The following is a 20,278-nucleotide window of genomic DNA, read 5'->3' on the forward strand; positions in this document are numbered from 1 at the left end:
AGTTGTGTATTGTATCACTTTGTATCTATCAGCTGGTCAAGAAACCATTCGATATTACGTTGAGTAGCTTATTCTTTACATAAAATCTCGTGAGATTAGCAAATATTGATTATTTAATTATTCGATTTCCACTGTATTTTTGTTTGATGCTTTCTAAAATGTGCAGAATATAATGGATTTTTGTCGCAGTTGTTTGCTATCGCGATACTGCAGAAATATGCCGAAATGCATTGTGGATCACAACTGAAATGATGACGTAGTACACACACCGGCTCTGCAGGTAAACAAAATGAGTTCCGCTTTTATAGCTGTTAATCTGTCAAACGTTTGCATATGTTGCAATGCTTATGTTAGTGTTGTCTATTTAAATATTTCATTGTAATCTTCAGATTTGTTCGACCCCGAAATAGGCAAATTTATTGATATTCAGTAATTCAATGCTCTTCCATTGGACCATGATCTGTGACAGTTCACTTCACTTCCATGGCCTGTGTGCTAATCACCTTTGTATCATGTCGGGGGTACATACACAAGTACAGGTGGTAGACAAGTTCGTCTCGCACATAAATAAAGATTTTAAAGTACGAACAATATACCTCAGTATCATCATCGTTATAAAATAATAACAAGGATATGTATTAATCGTACATGTGAGCTTTCGGAGTCACAGAAAATTAAATTCGCCTAAATTTAAAGATGCTCCACCGCTGACAAATGGTAATTTTTCACTATCAAAAACAGGAGCAGACGATTTAGTATTTTTCTACAGTTACAAAAGTTACTTACTTTACACCATTACACCATTGAAAAGTTTGAGCTTCTAATTTTACTTCAAGTTAAAAATATGAAAAATAATTAATTGCATCCCGTAAAAATTCCGTGGTACTATATCTTATATGGAATGAAGTGATCATTGCGCATGCACCAAATGCGAAATAAATTATTTTATGTTATTTTTTTTGTGTTAATTAGGCATATATATATACACGATTAAACACCAATTATTGTTCAAATGATGAATATCATTTATGCCCTGTCGGCAGGTGAGCATCTTTAAACTACGTGTAAACTAGTAGTGCGCTATTCCCCTCTGGGCAGGTGGGTGATGGTATGGATAGATAAAAGCTTTCAAACTGTTCTTTTTGTTCATAAAGTTTTATTTATCAGCAAGATTTCATTAATTTATCTTTAATTGATTATTTATTTAGCTTATGTTTGATACAGCATCATTCATTTAATTTTAGTCTTCACAATGTTGATTTATTATATATTTAATAAACATCTTCAAACTTTGTTGGATACTTTTCTATTGTAAACTTGAACAATATTTGAGTTCAAAAATTTCTAAATTTTGATAGTTTATTAATTACTAAAACAAAATCAATTATACATTTTGTATATATTTATTTTAAAGCAGGACAGCTTTGTTAATTTAAACTATTGTCATGTAGTCTCTTTAACCCTTTGAGTGCCACAGGAATCCTCTTAGAGAGTGCCAAGCCGTGTTTCGATCAAAATGTGATTTGAAAAAAATATGACGTAGAACAATTGAACAATAGAACCAGCGATGACGTCACGTCATTATCACGGCAAGCCTGGATTCCTCTCGTCACAAAATGGATATTGTTGTGCACAACTGATAAAAGTACATGTTTGTGTACAGTTCCTAGCCAATTGAATTTTTACCAAATTTGACATACTAATGGGAAATTTTCTACTCTTTCAGCTCATGATATTTGCATAGTTTCTCGTCACTGATTCTTTTGAGAAAAAACATATTTTATAAACAAAAAAACATCTTCATCGCCATGTTTAGCATAACAAGGAAAGGAAGGTGTCAGCTTTGAGTTGTGCACAAAACTAATGATATCTTAAAAAAATAAACATTGGAGAACTATGCAAATATAATAAGCTGAACATATAGATGAATTTGGAAAAAATCCACTAATAAAGAGATAAGAAAAATTCAAAGATAAAATGAAAATAAAGCAAATATATAGGAAAATTTAACAATGCGGAAAGACTTTTGACCCGAAACTGTTGATGTAGCGTTTAAGGTCATGTGCTATATGTCTATTTTCAGATATTTTAACAGAAGTTTTTAAATAGAATTATATGAACCGTTGAAATAAAAAACAATGTATCGTCTCAAATCACATTTTATTCCAAACAGAAAACCAAACAACATTTATTCTTCGTGACGTCATCTGTACATGCATACATGTGTCTTACATGTAATCTACGGAAATTCCTTGAACGTACCGTATTCGCACATTTGTATCACTCTAAAATGTATAAAAAAAAGAACTAAGAATGATATAGGAAAAACAGACGGTCAGCCACCGAGATACATTGTACATGTATATCCTTTCGGTAAATAAATGATAGCGGTGGATGGGGGAACGATAGAATGGTACAGCAATACGGTATAAGCACAGGGGTTTGGCTCTATAGATAGCTCTCTCTCTCTCTCCCTCTCTCTCTCTCTCTCTTTATTTATATTATACAAGGTAATACTGTGTCACAGTATTACATATATATATGTAATAGAGAGAAACATGTCTATAGAGCCTAACGCCTGTGGTATAAATAACCGAAACATAGCAAGTCAAGTACCCAAAACAGGGATAGTGTCGTAATGGCTAGCGAGATAGGTGTAATCGATAACTTCACTTTCATATATTTCTTTATTTTAAGATAAGGAATTCGAACAAATGATATAATTTTTTCCCGGTGCAGACTTTGTGAATTTTCAAAAATTAAATCTATTTTTTCAGAAAGATGAATAAGGCGGACGAGTCCGCATAAAATCGTATGCATGTATATGTGTAAGTTATTCACATTAATCAGAGACAAATCTGAACTGTATTGCCAGCCGCGCGAGTACACCAAAAAGCCCGCGAAAAAATATCCTAAAATCGACAAAAGTTGATTTGTTAGTTACTCATTTTTGGTGATGTCGATATTTATTGACGTACATTTGATATGTCGGTAATTATTAACATTCAAGCGAACGAGAGCTATTTGTCTAAGCATACATTTGTATTTAACATAAAACATGTTTTGTGCCTGTGCTTATCTCAACAGATAAGAATGAAACTGACAATCAATGTTCTCGTATATTTATGATATTGATATATTGCGGTAATACCTGTGCATTTTATGTTGCTCTTAAGCATAAATCCCTTAAAGTAAATTATATAACGTAAATTTTATATACTTAATTATCGCCTTTTGTCCGTCGTTCTTCAGCCGTCCGTAAGCATTAATAATTCTTTTTACCGCTACATGTAATTCTCGAACAGTATTTGAGGTGATTTCTTTTCATTTATATGTCCCGCTTCCTATGAACATGCATATTGTAACTTAGGACAAATCAGAAAACAACATGGCTGACAGGCACCAATGCACATGCATTTGGAATTTTAAGTATTTTACTGCTACGAATAGACTTCTTATGCTCAATTTCGGCTGAAACGTCTTTTCACATTGTCAATTTTGCAATATAGATCGACCTGATTTTATTTATTCATTGATTCTAAACAAGTTGCCAAACATCCAGAAAATTATCTACTCTTACAGATCATAAATCAGTAATTTTAATAAATATTGTATTTTTTAGAAAACCGTGTCCTATGAGCAAGCATTTTCACGCTATTTGTAAAAAAAAAAGAAAATTTCATGGAGTTTTAACGGTGCAAAAATAATGATATTTTGAAAATGAAACATCGAAAGACTCAGCAAATAGTATGAACTGAGAGAGCAGACAATTTCGTATTGTTATACTAAATTTGGTAAAAATCTGTCGATAAATAAAGTCATTGATCTTAGGTGAAAAAAGTCGAAACCTTGGAGCAAACAATCACGTCGCCATTTTCCCGTCGAGCCGATCTTCTGGAGCGCGAAAATGACGTTGCAAAATAGTTAGATGACGTCATCGCTATTGTTAAACTGTCGAATTTCAGAGAGCCTAAAAAAAGGCCCTTTGGCACTCAACGGTAGTATCATAGAGCCTATATATAGGCTCTGTGGCACTCTAGGGGTTAAAAATGCTTTAATTTAGATCATCAAACTAACTATACACAAAATCAGGTGATGGATACAGAGGACATGTATCTTAAATTATTCTAGCTAGGTTATAGGTTTATTCATCCTTTTCTATGGAACCCAGTATACTGGTAGACTTTACTGCATGTACAATTGTACTTATAGTATTGGTCATTATACAGGTACACAGATCTAGACTGTCACAGCATGAAATGAATGCTATACCAATGGACCCCCTGGGGTGAAAGAAAATAGGCATACCTTACTTACCTGTGATGCCTGCCTGATCATCATCTCAGGTGAGGTGTCACATTAGGTGGTGGGGTGGGGAAAATTGGAGAAAAGGCCCTAGGCCAGCTGGTGGTCATTGCATGACGACAGCTGACTTGTGTTTCGATCTATATAGAGTTTCATTTCTGCAAGCTAGGTATATGCCAGTATCCCAACGTATATATCTGTGACAAGACTTGTGCCAATTAACGTATTACATGAAGTGTATAACCTTAACTAAAACAGATCTATGATTAAAATGTCTATTGACAACATGAATTATAAATGACATAAACTCCACATGATTTAAATGTGCATAGACTCACTTTTAAGTTTATTTTCTAATTGATGCATGTACACAACCTTTGCTTGATTTCAATATAGATCTAATGCTTAAATATATATCGCCCAAAATGACAATACATGAATAAAAAAAAATTAAACATATACAATATATCATTTAATGATTACTATATATATGTAGATTACTATTTAAGCAGAGATTAAAGTCTCTGGTCAAATATTACTGAAATGAACATTTATATCTAAAGCTTACGTGGGATAAGATTGTTCATATGATGATGACAAAAGCTAATCTCATTAAATCATTCAGTTTTATAAAGTAATTAACACCAGATAATTCAATTACACTATTGAAATTTCTAGTGATAACTGATCTACCACTCCTAGATATAAATTGCACTAACGAAATCTTACTAATGTATGAAAATAAAATCAGACAAATTTAATATAAGACTGAAAAGCAACTGTTAGGTGAGACATGGCATATCAAAAGGTAAAAGTTACAGGTACATGTACTTATCTATCACAGGTGTCCAATGACACTGTCCATCACCTGCATATGGGTTTTAGTGGTTAAATATTGCACTATTACTTAAAATGCACACTAGTGACTAGGGATAAAATTTCAAAGCTTAGCTTACACATAGCTCACCTGTAATAAGAAATATAATATATTAAACATATGTATATATGTTTCTGATATAATATATTATAGCTTATGCTGAAAAGATTTCAATTTCAGTTAAAAAACTTTTATTTTCTACATCACTTTACTGAAGTAAAAAAAATCTTTTTGACTGAAGTTGAAATCAACTTAACCGTAATAAGGCAACTAGGTAATGAGGCTATCATACATAGTATGTTTTCGTTTTCAAATGTTGCAGAAAGATGAAAGTGGATGTTGCAGAAGTGTTGCAATTACTGGTAAACACAGCTGAAAAGGGAGCAAATGTAGCCAGGATAATACGATCGGATGCTGATTTGTTGAACCTGTTGGTGGAAGAAAAAACAGGAAATTCCAAAAACCAGCGATTTGTTCAAGACTTCAAAACTCTTGCCGATGTTCTTGTTCAAGAAATTGTTAGACATGACTTAACAGAAAAGGTAACTGCATATGTTTCATCTTAGATAAACTTACAAGTTTCAAGACTAAAAGCTAAGGCTTTCTCCTTATTGGGAAAATACTTCACAGACTTTAAGCTTTTATTAGATCATCTGACCAGAAGGGTCAAGATGCTCTGTAACCATCGTGCGTCATCTGTTATTGTCTGCCATCCACAAAATTTTCACATTTTACACTTCTACTCTAGTTCTGCAAGGGTGATTTAGCTGAATCTTGCCTTTAATAATCCTGACGTGCATATAGATAATCCTGACTTAGTGTTATTATTTTTTGGGTCGATCTGAAATCTAAGATGACCACCATCACTGCTATCTTGAAAACACGTTTAAAATTTCTAGTTAAGTTCTTAACTTCTAACTTTTATTTTTTTACCGTATATTTGATGATCAAAGCTTATAGATTTCATAAGGAAAATGAGAGAAATATGTAAAAAGTATTTCAATTTAATGGTATAGAAATTGCAATGGTTGATGTCAAAAACATTGATCAATAACTTTTGATAGTAAGAAATCTTTATTAATTTTTTTTTTAATTCATTAGCAATGGGCAAATTTTTCAAACTCCAAACCATTAATGAAGCCTTCTTAAAGGTAGGTTTCGCCAAATGAAATATAAAGACTACGAAATTGAAATTTATCCTGTACATATATATAATCTTTAGATCATTTTTAATGCATACAGCGAAAAATATGGATGGTCAGTTGCCTAGCTTGACCAGGAAAATACTCTGCTAAAAATAGAGCGATGTCAAGCTTTACATAGAACATGACATATTTTTTTCCAAAACGAGACCGCATCAACAAACGGAAGCGTGCAACAAAAAGTCAGATAGCAGTGACAGTCTTGCCATGGCATGTTCAGTAAAACAAATAACAACTACAAATCGAAGTGCAATGGACTGTTTATACATATCATATCATCTAAAACACTTCATGTTACTTACATACGCTCGCTAGCTTAGTACATCAAACATATATCTAGTAAGTCTGTCGCTGTATGTGTGCTGGAATATGTGTTGAAAATAAACTCACCACATGCAACAGAATCCAGGCAAGTTCCACTTGAGACATGGCTTCAGTTTCTTCTATTGCTACATGCCATCTCTGAATTTCATTACCTAGAGATATCATAGGGTGCTACCGATTCCATTCTAATTTCCTCGTCTTTGTTGCCGATTCAGATACATGGTTTTTTTTCTCACACGCTTTCGTTCAGTCATTTTGTTTACTTTTAATGCGTAACAATGTGCATGCTCGAAACTTCGACAACACAATCTATCGCAGCTTCATTTGCATACTATTCTGCCTGGCTGACAATCGTAATAAATCAAGGATTTCCTTCAATTTTGTTTCAAACGAATTTATACAATCTCCAAGACATAAAGAAATTAAATCGAGGTCTTCTTAATACATTTTCTCATCTTTTTTTCCGTTTATCGGATTTTACAAAAAAATGTTGTTTTTTTGGTTGGGCGAAACCTACCTTTAATATTTCCATCTTAGTATAGTTAAAGCTATAAACATGAAAATATGATTGATTTATCTCTTGACAATATTTTGCAGATTCCAGACATTAAAGGAAGTATATATGGTGAGGAAAGCAATACATTTACAAATGCCGTTGGGGAATCTATCACCGTGGAAATCCAGACAACTAAACAACAAACAACAGATCTACTCAGTAAGGTTTATTAACTTACCAAGCCATATATGAAAATAGTAGAAATCAATTTATAATTCTCACAGCCTATATGTCATGAGAAATAAGTTAGGGATTTTCTCTTTTTTCACTTTGCTTTCAACTAATTGAGATCACCAGAAATCAGAAATATCAGGTAGTTAGCCATTTTTTACTATAGCTCATCCAATGGTAGATATACATGTATATGTATGTAGGATCTAACTTGAGTGTCCGTTATTTCATGATGTCAATACAGGGGTTGGAGATCCCAAAATGACATGGGTAAAGTACTATTTATCATCGATTAGTCCCACCTACCGGTGATTATGACGTCACAAAAATTATGTCAAATGACGACGTCACAATCACCAGGAGGTGGGACTAATCGACGATAAACAGTACTTTACCCACGTCGTTTTGGAATCTCGAAACCCTGGTATTGATATGGATTACATTGAGGACAATGCTTTTGTATTAAAGGTAAAGTGTTGGATGGGAATGAAAGAGCAGCAGACTTACTAGCTAGAGAAGCACATGAGTCTGTGGCAGTCACTGTAGGAATTGAACCAGAAAAGTTGGGCTGCCTGGAAGTTAATGTGGAAGATATAGGAGTATGGATTGATCCCATAGGTATGTGCTACAATTCAGTGTATCAACTTAACCTATCACTGAAATAATGAATTAGCTGTTTCAAAGAAATACTGTAGCATCTTTGAGATATTCTTTAAAGCGAATAGTCGGGCAAAGAAAACCAGTCTAAATGCATTCTTTGGCCTTCCAAAAGTCCTTGTATATCATAATGATGGTCAAGTTCTGCTTACGGTGTCCAGTTTTGACCATTGAAAATGTGGGGAAGCCCTGTGTAAATCTAGCACAGTTCTTAATATAAATTCGCCTAACTCTTTGAAAACGAGGCTACGTGGATATGTCAACAAGGACATGTGTTTCTCAGTGGTGTCAGTTACGTTTCGTATGATAAACCACTAACTACAATAGCCATGTTTTGTTTACTACGGAGAACTGGTGGATGTTGCACATACGTTAAGAGTGAACTGCACTGATAGCCGGCCGGGAAGACGTATTAGGTTTCCTATAATATATATTAATTTGCGATTTTGACGTGAGAATTTATTTTTCTATTTCATAAGAAATTATACTGGATATATTGACACCATTTAAGGAATTTAACGCTTTAAAGAATTCATGAAGAAATACAAGCAATCTCCAAAGGTAATACTGTCAAACCTACTATATTTACAATTTGCACTGACATGGACTCAATAATCATGCTTTCTAGTGTTATCATTATCAGTGTATAATGATAGTACAACACCATCCTCTATACTCCAGGGGTTCCGATCACTTACGATCTCTACACCCCTGGACTATCTCATAGTGAAATTGAAGGCAGCTCAGCTGAAAATATTTGACCAATCACAGACCAGCAAAGATTTCCTTTGAAGACTACAGAGAGAGCGACTCCCAACTTCAAAGCCACATAGTCAACCACAATGTACCATTATACGGCTCTTTTGATGTACATTAAAGGACTTAATTACCGTTCTGTTCTGTTGCCTCCAGTTTTACGATCGTAAGTGATCGGAAACCCTGGAGTATCGAGGATGGTACAACACGTGCGGCGATTCTATTGTTACGGGAATAGTCTCTGGCGTAGCAACGTGGGGTCATGACCCCACTTTTGATGGGAACATATGAGTGACTCGATTCCAATCAGCTGTTCAATCGAATTCGTTGACGATGTGATGGGAGAGAACAAAATATGGGTATTTTAACATGCAATTGTGGCGAGTATAAATAATATTCATTTACATGAAAAACTGTAAATATAAGGAATAGATTTTTATTTTGTTGAGGTTATGAGGTTATAATGATAATGGAGCCCGTGTAAATTTTATGTAACCCGACTTTGCCGGGATTACATAATTTACATGGGCTCCATTATCATTATACTCTCATAACCTTAACAAAATAAAAGTCTATTCCTTAAATAAATGATACCTGTATATAAAGGATCGACAATTAGTTATCTATAAAAGACAAGTTCAGCAACCACATTTGGTGTTATTTACTATGATATTGACCTCTGGTCCATTATCAGGTTTCTAGGCCTTCCAAAACTTGATTTTTGGTGTTTTGAATGAAATTCATAGAAATGCTGCTGTGACTCCTTCAGCTCAAGCCATACAATATGGTGATTTGTTCATTAGCATATCTCTTACCAATACATTTCAGAGTTTCTTTGGATATGGAGGAATACCGATAATAGTAATATAAAAAAAAAACAGAACAAAAACAATGGGTCATTTCAACCATATAGAAGAAAAGCCCTGAAAACTGAACAAAAAACAAGAGCTAGGTGAAAAGCCCTAAACATATGACACACACGAAGTACACTGATATACCAACTGTTTACTTAGGATGTTCTGTAACAATCTGTTTTATTTGCAGATTCAACAGCCCAGTATATTGGGGGTCTACAGGGGACTGTAGATGACAATGGTATAGCACCAGAGGGTCTACAGTGTGTTGTTGTTATCATTGGGGTATATGACAAACAGACAGGTATACCCCTGATAGGGGTCACCAACCAGCCTTTCTGTACCTACGACCACCAGGATAAAAGGTACACTATCAGGTCGACTAAATTACCATATATGGAACAGACAAAATTCCTGTGCGAGTTATTCCCCTTGTAGTCATGCACGTGATTTGTACGTAAATTGGTCAATGGAAAGTGTGATTTATGAATGGAATTCGTTTACTACGCATAGCAACGCGTAGTATTTTCAGGGGGCACTGTCTTTAATTTCCCCTGCGAGCCACAGTTTTGATGATATAATTTCTAAATGAGATCCATCGTGCGTATAAATAAATTATAAACATTTTCACCGCACGCCGATTTCGGAAAATGCAAAGGTGATTTTAAATCAACATATATCTGTAATACAGCTAACAAAACATTCACCATGTGTTTAATTATATTATTCAATTTTAACAGTGAATAAAGATCATTAATCTATTATACTTCACGTATTATTGTTCGACTTCTACATGTACTTAATATACATTATATCGAAATGCCCAAATATTTAGTAATACACATAATAGATGGCAAAATCTCTCAAGTCCTTTAAAATTTCTCTCCAAGTTTTCTTTTCTTGCATTTTTAAGTTTCACATTACATATTTTACATCGCACGAGAAAGTTATTCTCTTTCTATAAAACCCCATCCTACCATGTGACGTTCTGAATACACGAAGAATTACAGTAATTTAAATGCTCATGTGTTATATTTTTTTTTTTAAATATGTCGTCAAAAGATAAATATATAGATATAGAGCGCATCTTACATCGATTTGTTCGACTACTATCGTCTTATGCACATGTCACACACGACGTGCGGATGTTCCCGGTAGTGGAGACCTCTTCATAAGTCCATTCACCTATGAAGAGGGTATTTTAGAGAGTAATAAATTCTGCTCATGGGAACCTTTCTGCATATAGTCTTATATACACCTATATCCACAGAACCCTGAAGTAGACCCTACTACATGTAACAGTCGACTGAATCCGTTAAGTGTCGTAGATAAATTTTCATGTAAATTTAATGAACTTTTTTTGCAGATTTAATATCTTGTAAGTATATAGGTTATGTACATGTAGAGATAATGATAACCAGAAGTGCATTTTGTTTTATTAAGAAAATAGTTAAAATATTATCTTTTTCTTTCCAAAATCGTACTGAAACCATCTGAAAATTAGTGTAACTTTTGTGACGTATGATCAAAGTTTTTCTTAAGCACATACAAAGGTACATCTGCCTCTCTCATATACATGTTTCTGATTATCACAAGCTCTTAATTCAAATACCTTTTCCAAAACGTCATATTTCTGGAAAACGATATGCGGTGAATGTATCGTAAAAATAAAACTAAATACCATAAAAGTAAAAGAACAGCAAATTAAAAAAATAATTTGTGACAAATAAATGTTGTTATGTATTTTGTATATTACTTCAACGTTTGTTTATGGAGTTTGTTTGTAGTTAAAATGAAAGGTCTGATAACATACTGATTTTTTGCATTAGCTGTAATTTAAAACAGTAGATTTAAATCATTATTGTTAAAAAACGCTGAATTCCCCGAAATCAGCATGCGGTGAAAATGTTTATAATTTATCAATACAGACGATGGATTTCATTTACAAATTATATCATCAAAATTGTGGTTCGCAGGGGAAATTAAAGACAGTGCCCCCTGAAAATACTACGCGTTGCTATGCGTAGTAAACGAATTCCATTCATAAATCATACTTTCCATTGACCAATATCCGTACAAATCACGTGCATGACTATAAGGGGAATAACTCGCACAGGAATTTTGTCTGTTCCATAAATGGTAATTCAGTCGACCTGACTATAGAGATCTGATGTAATGTCACCATGTCCTAATATTACTTTAGTTAAACCAAAGATACCCTGACATAAAGGCCATCTCATATTTAGATAAACTAAAAATACAGGTATTGGTCTATAATGTACACAACTATTCATGTAGCATAGTAAGTTCTAACTAAAATGTAATCCATGAAGTACATGTGATTATTTTGCATATTATTGATATTTATATATCTCTGACATGCCGCAAAAAATGCTGCGTGCAATGCTACCGCTTTTGAGTCAAAAATCTACCTCTTTTCGGTCACCAAAGGTTAACATGTCTGATGTACATGTATATAGATGTATATGTAGATATAACCAGATTCTGTGTCTGACAGTGACCTGTCAATGAACAGGTAAAGAACTTCTAGCAACTGTATAGCGATATACTAGTACAAATTGCCTGTCACCTAATGTCTGTCTGTAAACAATTCTTGTTACTGCTATTGCTCAAACAGTATAGGAGGGATCTGTCTCAAATATTATATGTAGACTATCTACCCTAGCCTTGGACCTTAGTTATTCATATTGCATTTTGGAACCGATCCATCATAGTCACGTTGGCCGAGTGGTAAAAATTCCTCCACCAACAAACCTTGTACGTCTTTACATGACCCTGGCTGTTAATAGGACATTAAGCTAATAAACCCATCAGCAAGATGAGTGGCAGACAGCCATCCTGGATTTTGATAATTAAAGTTTGTTGCTGCTTCAAAATTCAATTGCTTGTTACGAGCATTTTCATTGGCTTGAAAAATTACTTTATCAGCCCATAAAGGAAAAAATGGTGTCGGCGTTTGTTACGTTGTTTCTGATTGGCTGAGATGACGGCGTAATGATTTCATAGACAAAAGAGTCCCAAAATGAATTTTGAATATTGAAGAGATTATCTTTAGTAAATTGAATTATAAGGATTAACTTGAATAGATATTTTATGTTATGGAGATATAAATCTGAGTGTACTCTCATCATAAACCGCGGTTTATTTAGAGTACACTCAGATTTTTGTGTTATATCTCTATAACATAAAAATCTTTTCAAGTTAATCCTTAAATAGATATGACATAATTGTTAAGTATTTATGTGGAAGGTCTGCATGTTATCAAAGATTTTAATGAAAAAATAAAGAAGTATAAAGTAGAGATAAAACCCATCTTTCGTTTCACTTGTTGATCTACATGTATAAATGTTAAATCGATACCGACTCCTTTCTGACAGATATGACTGGCTGTAGGCATTAGGAGCATACATAATAACATATTGTCTTATGTTGAAGATGGATTGGTGAAACCATGTGGGGTATTTGTGTTGGTGAAACAAGAGTTAGCTCCCTTACAAAACCACCACCTGACGAGCCTAGACAGAAACCTGTCATACTGATGAGTACGAGTGAGTGTGAAGACATCCAGAATACTTTTAGGAAGACATGCTCTCTCCATTATGCCGCTGGTGCTGGTTACAAACTTCTCTGTGCAATTCAGGGTCTTGCAGACTCTTACATCCTATCTAAGAGCAGTACATTTAAATGGGATGCTTGTGGACCTCACGCAATACTTTTATCATTAGGTGGAGGATTAATCAGCTTCAAGAGTTTACAGGATACAGATTTACAGGATTCAGAAAGTCTTGTAAGGGACCTGCAGATAAGGTATGATAAATCTGACCATCCCGGAGCCACTGGTGCAAACCAGTGGTGTAACGAGGGAGGTATTGTTGCCTACACATCCACAGCCATGTTAAAAACAATCAAGGACATAATAGCATGAAGTTACATCCTCCCTTATCAAACTTGTTGCCTGAAATTTATTTCCGTAAAAGCTTGTTCAAGCTTCTTTATTCCCTATACCAGATTTATACAAGGAATTAAACATGACAATTCAATAACAACAAGCTGAGGACATTGCTAACTTTATTATTTGTGCATCTACCAGTTAAGTCTGAACAGTTGGACACAAAAATGATAAAGTTAAAAACGACCCCATCTGCTTGCAATTAAATGTACATCTTTCTTTCTTCCCTCTTTTTCCATTGCCAGATACATAAATAACATATTATATTTTCAAAATCCAAATAAGTTTGTGGAATAATCTTTACTTTTTGCTTAGTCAAACAATAATTACAAAACTTTTCATAATATCGTCTGTGATTGACTATAAGTCAAGACTTGTTTATGCTCTAGTGGGGCTTGGTGTCAGGGTGGTATCCTAAATATATATATAGGAACATGCTATTGTATGTACTGTTTGTAAGTCAATCTTTCATCGTTGTTATTGTAACATATTTTCAGAATTTTATGACATAAAATATTTATCTGGATGTTATTCCTCATTAAGCAACAGAGCAATGAAATCTTTCACAACTAATGGAAGTAAGCTAAAGAGACTTGGCATAAGAATCCATTCATACCAATTAAATTAGGTATATTCATTGATTTCAATTAATGGAAATCATCAGCTAACTGAGAGAAGCTAATTAATGGTTATTATGTGGCCATATTGTACTTTTTATTTACCTTGTCCAATTAACAGATCATACATTCTAATTCATGAAGAATGCTTGTTTCAGTTATGTATAGTGAAATATTCCACCATATGATATGTGTTCTATTGTGTGGGAAATATATCATTGAAAGATAACATATTAATTATTTGATCTTTTAATTTTAACGTTGCAATTGAAGTTCTTTTAAATTTTGTTTCCAATTTTAAGATACTTATCAAATTTTGAAACTAACTTGACAAGTGGCAAGACAAGCCTTTAATTTTTTTTAATGATTCTTTCTTGTTCAATTGTAGTTTCCAGAGACATAATCTAAATGCTCCTGCCTTTAGAAAATAAGGACTTTAGCTAAATATTTTATTGCAGTATAACTTTTGTCGAGTGTACACGAAAAATAAAAAAAATCATGCAGGCCATGTATTTTGCAAAATTTCCTTTTTACAGAATTCATCAATAAATACCATTTTCAATCGCAATTTACACAGTAGAACTTTGCTACAGAAGATTATAGAAAATATAAGCTTTACTTAACACAGATTTCAATGATGGGTGTTAAGCTCCATTATGGATCTTTATTATTAATGATTTTATCAGTCAGTATTACACAAATGATGTATGTTTATTATTGCAGCCGGTCCTGCCACTGATCATTTCTGATATATACCCGGTATACATATGTATATATATATAAGATCAGGGCTTTTTCTCACTGCTTTGGGAATAGGGCCTATGGCTTTGAATTTGGGAAAATGTGCGACAAAACCAGGATTTGGGAAAAATTATGATATTAAGCATAACAAAGAAGAATTTTTTATTTCCAATGTATTTTATGTACTTTTCTGAAGCCAATTCACAAATACTTAAAGTCTTAACCAACTAAGCTCATGTAATATTTTTGGATAGTTTTGGAAGAAATTTTGATTTTGGAAAATGTAAGGCTTGAATTGGGAAAAATTTAGAGGTTTTGCCATGGGGAATGGGGCCGATTTCCGGCCCCAAATCATGTTGAAAAAAAGCCCTGAAGATCATTCTGTTTTGGTAACCCATATGATATAGACTGTAACTTATACATGCTTGATGTTGATACCCGTTGATATATAAACTTTCTAAAACATATTATCTGTAGTATTTTTGTCTTTCTGATTTTTGTTTTTGAGAGTTTTTTGTGTATATTGTATTTTTTGTGATTCTTTTGGTGCATTTTAGATAAGATTTTTTTCCTGCAATGATGCCTTAGATTTACAAACAATTTAATATGGTATGTATAAAAACACATGTATATGATAAAAATTATGTATAATCAACACAAATCTTTTGTGTGGAACTAAAGATACAAAAATTAACCTATAATATGGATTTAAGTAAAAAACTGAATTAGAAGTCTATTTTTAAATGTGTTGCTATTTTAAAGCCGCCATAGGAACAATCAGGAATTCAATTTTGTTGTAAGGTCAGTAATTGTTTTACCATTCCCATGTCAAACTCTCAAATCATTTGTACATTTAACATCCTTTGTGAAAAGTTTCACATGTACTGCGTTTAAAGTAAAAAACACATTTATAAACTTTTAATGTCCTCAAAGATGCTCCACCGCTGACAAATGGTATTTTTTCACTATCAAAAACAAGCAGACGATTTAGTATTTTTCTTTAGTCTCAAAATTTACTTACTTTACACCATTTTCACCATTGAACAGTTTGAGCTTCTTTTTTTCTTAAAAATTTTTCTTAAAGTTAAAAATATGAAAAATAATTAATTGCATCCCAAAAATATTCTGTGGCACTATATCCTATATGGAATGAAGCACTGATTGCGCATGCACCAAAGGCAAAATCAATTATTTAATATTATTTTCTTTGTTAATTAGACATATATATACACGATTTAAACACCGATTATTGTTCAAATGATGAATACCATTTATGCTCTGTCTGTGGTGGAGCATCGTTAAGAAATACATGTACATGTATAAAAAAAGTAAGTACTTTTGAATGTACTCATTCCAATCTATCAGACTTACTTATCTTTGTTTCACTTGATCATGATATCAAGAAAAGTTTTCAGAATAATCTGAAGGATGACATAGCCTATAAGCAGACAATGGGGCCAAGAAAGCTTGTACTGGGCTACATCAAGGTTTTAAATTTTATTAGAGGTACACAGATTGATAAAGTGATGTTTCTGATTTGTCATAGCAGAATGTGTTCTCTGATAGATTATAAATATGCTATAATCTCTGTGATGGCATTAAATAAATCACTGTAGCCATATGTGCATCTCTGGCTTTTGTAATACAATTTCTGTGTGTGCAAACATTCACTTCAGACATGCTATTCTAACATGTACTAGTCTAGTGTATATTGAGAGTTAATGCCCTTGCCGTGGTGGACTACGGGTTGTAGGGATCTGATTCGCAGATAAAACTAAAGCAGAATTTTGATTTGAACAGGAATGGTGTTCATCTTCAACAACTAAAAGAACATTTGGGGAAAAAAAGCTTGAATGGTTTGAAATTATGGGGCTTTCTTCTGTAAGGTGCATTCATATATACATTTGTTTGTGGATTTTTAGGTCATCTGACCAAAGGTCACGATGACCTATTGTCATTGTGTTTCTTTCGTCGCCATGCGTCGTGTGTAAAACTATTTATACAAAAGCCTACTCCTCCTTAACCCTTAAGTGGATTACATCCATATTTGGCATGAAACATCATTTGGGAAGGACAATCATATTTTTTATAAATGAGATAGGTCCGACCCCTAGGGTCAGAGGGGCGGGGCCCCAAAAGAGGGACATTTTCTTAATTTAAGGTTTAAAATCCTACTCCTCCTTCATTCTTGTATGGATGACAATCAAATTTGTTTTGAAACATTTTTGGGAAAGAACAATCATATTTTATATAAATGAGCCTGCTCTGACCCCTAGGGGCTGAGGGGTGGGGCCTCAAAAGGGGAAATTTTCTTAATTTTAGCTTTAAAATCCTACTCCTCCTTAATCCTTGAGTGGATTTCATCCATATTTGGTGTGAAACATCTTTAGGGAAGGACAATCATATTTTATATAAAATGAGTTAGGTCCACCCCCTGGGGACAGAGGGGCAGGGCTCAGAAGGGGGAATTTTGATGAAATTTGGCTTTAAAATCCTACTCCTCCTTCTTTAATGCTTGAGTGGATTACATCCATATTTGGTGTAAAACATCATTGGCGAAGGACAATAATACATTCTTGTATTTCATATAAAGAAGTTGAGGGGCGGGGCTCAGAAGGGTGAATTTTGATAAAATTTGGCTTAAAAATCATACCTCTTCTTAATCCGTGAGTGGATTACATCCATATTTGGCGTAAAACATCATTGGGGAAAGGGCAATCATATTTTATGTAAACAAGTTAGGTCAGACGACTGGGGACAGAGGGGCAGGGCTCAGAAGGGGTAATTTAAAGTAAGATGTTCTTTGCATTGCTTATATCAATTGTTAAACACTACTTTATACTGGTGACTATTTTGGGCCTCTTGTTAGTAGTGTGGGTGGTACACGTAATATGTGAATGGTAATTATAATTAAATGTTATGTTTAAAGTTGTAGACATATAACAATCACATCACATTTACTGTTTTGTTATAGTTTTCAGTTCAAAGAATTTTAGCTACCTGTTTATTTTAATTTGTTTTATAGATATCTAATTATATCCTTCTGTTGATAATAAAGATATACCATGTACAAAATGGTTTTAGTTTCGTTGTTTTTACATTATATTTCTACCTACAAAGATGTTCTTGTAGCTTACTTAACTGTGCGTATATATGAAGAAAAGGTAACCATGATTGGATTTTAACAATGGTAGTTTGTTACAGCTTTTCATCACAAATATATTAAAGAATCAAACTGGTATTTCTTAAAATTTGCATACATATTCTTCTGGTCCATGTTTGTGTCATTGTAATTATCCCGCGCCCAACGAAGTTGGCGGGGGATATACAAATGGGTTCCGTCCGTCCGTCCTTCCGTCCGTCCTTCCGTCCTTCCGTCCGTTAACAATTCTTGTTACCGCTATTTCTCAGAAAGTGCTGAAGTAATGTTTCTCAAATTTCATAAGTAGGTTCCCCTAGGGCCCTAGTTGTGCATATTGTATTTTGGGACCAATCGGTCAACAAAATGGCCGCCAGGCAGCCATCTTGCATTTTGATAGTTGAAGTTTTTTTCCGCTATTTCTCAGAATGTACTGAAGAGATCTTTCTCAAATTTTACATGTAAGTTCCCCTAGGGGCCTAGTTGTGCATATTGCATTGTGGGACCAATCAGTTAACAAGATGGCCGACAGGCCGCCATCTTGGATTTTGATGGTTTAAAGTTTGTTACCGCTATTTCTCAAAAAGTACCAAAAGAATTCTTCTCAAATTTCATATACAGGTTCCCTTAGGGCCCTAGTTGTGCATATTGCATTTTGGGACCCATCGATGAACAAGATGGCCGACAGGCCGCCATCTTGGATTTTGACAATTGAAGTTTGTTACAGCTATTTCTCAGAAAGTACTGAAGGGATCTGTCTCAAATTGCATGTGTAGGTTCCCCTAGCGATCTAGTTGTGCATATTGCATTTTCGGACAGATCGGTGAACAAGATGGCCGATAGGACGCCATCTTGGATTTTGATAGTTGAAGCTTGTTACCACTATTTCTTAGAAAGTACTGAAGGGATCTGTCTCAAATTTCATGTGCAGGTTCCCCTAGGTCCCTGGTTATGCAAATTGCATTTTGGTACTGATCGGTGAACAAGATTGCCAACAGGACGCCATCTTGGATTTTGACAATTGAAGTTTTTTTCCGCTATTTCTCAGAATGTACTGAAGAGATCTTTCTCAAATTTTACATGTAAGTTCCCCTAGGGGCCTAGTTGTGCATATTGCATTTTGGGACCAATCAGTTAACAAGATGGCCGACAGGCCGCCATCTTGGATTTTGATAGTTTAAAGTTTGTTACCGCTATTTCTCAAAAAGTACCAAAAGAATTCTTCTCAAATTTCATGTACAGGTTCCCTTAGGGCTTTAGTTGTGCATATTGCATTTTAGGACCGATCGGTGAACAAGATGGCCGACAGGTAGCCATCTTGGATTTTGATAATTGAAGTTTGTTACTGTTATATATCTCAGAAAGTAGTCAATGGATCTTTCTCAAATTTCATGTGTAGTAATATGTAGTAAAAGCTTGAAAAGCAGAGAAAAGATCCCTCTTTCCTTTGTCAGACAAAGATCATTCTTAGGTGAGCGCCAAGATCCCTCTGGGATCTCTTGTTACATCTTACCGCCATTGTTAGAAATTGTTTCAGACAAACTAAAGGAGTTTACTTTTAGTTAGTCAGCAACAATGTCTGCCAGTGGTAGATTTGAGTGAAAGCACTGGTACCATTCACTTGTTATACAAATCATTAATCTATTCTTCTTACGCCCTTACTCCCTACAGAATTCCATTGACATAATTGTCAAAAAATGACGGCGTCAATAACGACAAAGAAGAAGGTCTTGATGCGGGTGTTGAAATGCTGTCATTCATAACAACTGACATTGAGTTCAGCATTAATGTCAGACTAGAAGTTTGTGTTGTGTTGGGTGTGGGGAATTTTAAAGGCGAAAATGTAGGATGTACCAGGTTAAGCCAAAGGCGTACGCATTTTTGTAACAATAAAGATTTCATTATAGATGTCTTGGTAGTATTCTTGTTAGTAACGACTGCCAGAGGTGAGCTTTGTGGTTCTGAATGAATTATATTTTCCTATTGGTCTAATACATCGAGAACCAGAAAATTATACTGATACTGTCATTTATACATCAATACTTTGTTCACGTACTACGTTTTATGAAAGCAGGTTTACTGACATATATCTCATTGTCTCGAAATATT

At 34.1% G+C, this 20,278-nt stretch overlaps 1 protein-coding gene across 2 annotated transcripts; it reads left to right on the forward strand.

Annotated features, from left to right (window-relative positions):
- Positions 1–141: 141 nt before the first annotated feature.
- LOC138314699 (inositol polyphosphate 1-phosphatase-like) lies at positions 142–18,105 on the forward strand. 2 transcript variants are annotated; one of them, XM_069255177.1, is made up of 7 exons: positions 175–280; positions 4,230–4,346; positions 5,505–5,724; positions 7,306–7,423; positions 7,904–8,053; positions 9,893–10,067; positions 13,159–18,105. In XM_069255177.1, the coding sequence occupies exons 3-7, from the start codon at positions 5,509–5,511 to the stop codon at positions 13,646–13,648; spliced, it is 1,149 nt and encodes a 382-aa protein (XP_069111278.1). In that variant the 5' UTR covers positions 175–280; positions 4,230–4,346; positions 5,505–5,508; the 3' UTR covers positions 13,649–18,105. The 2 variants fall into 2 exon arrangements, with proteins under 2 accessions (XP_069111279.1, XP_069111278.1); XM_069255178.1 differs by lacking the exon at positions 4,230–4,346 and having other exon boundaries at positions 142–280.
- Positions 18,106–20,278: the final 2,173 nt, after the last annotated feature.

The sequence above is a fragment of the Argopecten irradians genome, chromosome 2 (genome assembly GCF_041381155.1).
Source record: "Argopecten irradians isolate NY chromosome 2, Ai_NY, whole genome shotgun sequence".
Lineage (NCBI taxonomy): Eukaryota > Metazoa > Mollusca > Bivalvia > Pectinida > Pectinidae > Argopecten > Argopecten irradians.

Bases quoted from the DNA above. Each gene is read 5' to 3' on its own strand.
- LOC138314699 (XM_069255178.1), top strand. From the start codon at position 5,509: ATGAAAGTGGATGTTGCAGAAGTGTTGCAATTACTGGTAAACACAGCT. The intron at 5,725-7,305 runs GTAACTGCATAT...AATATTTTGCAG, and splicing joins GACATGACTTAACAGAAAAG to ATTCCAGACATTAAAGGAAG. The intron at 7,424-7,903 runs GTAAGGTTTATT...TTTGTATTAAAG, and splicing joins ACAAACAACAGATCTACTCA to GTAAAGTGTTGGATGGGAAT.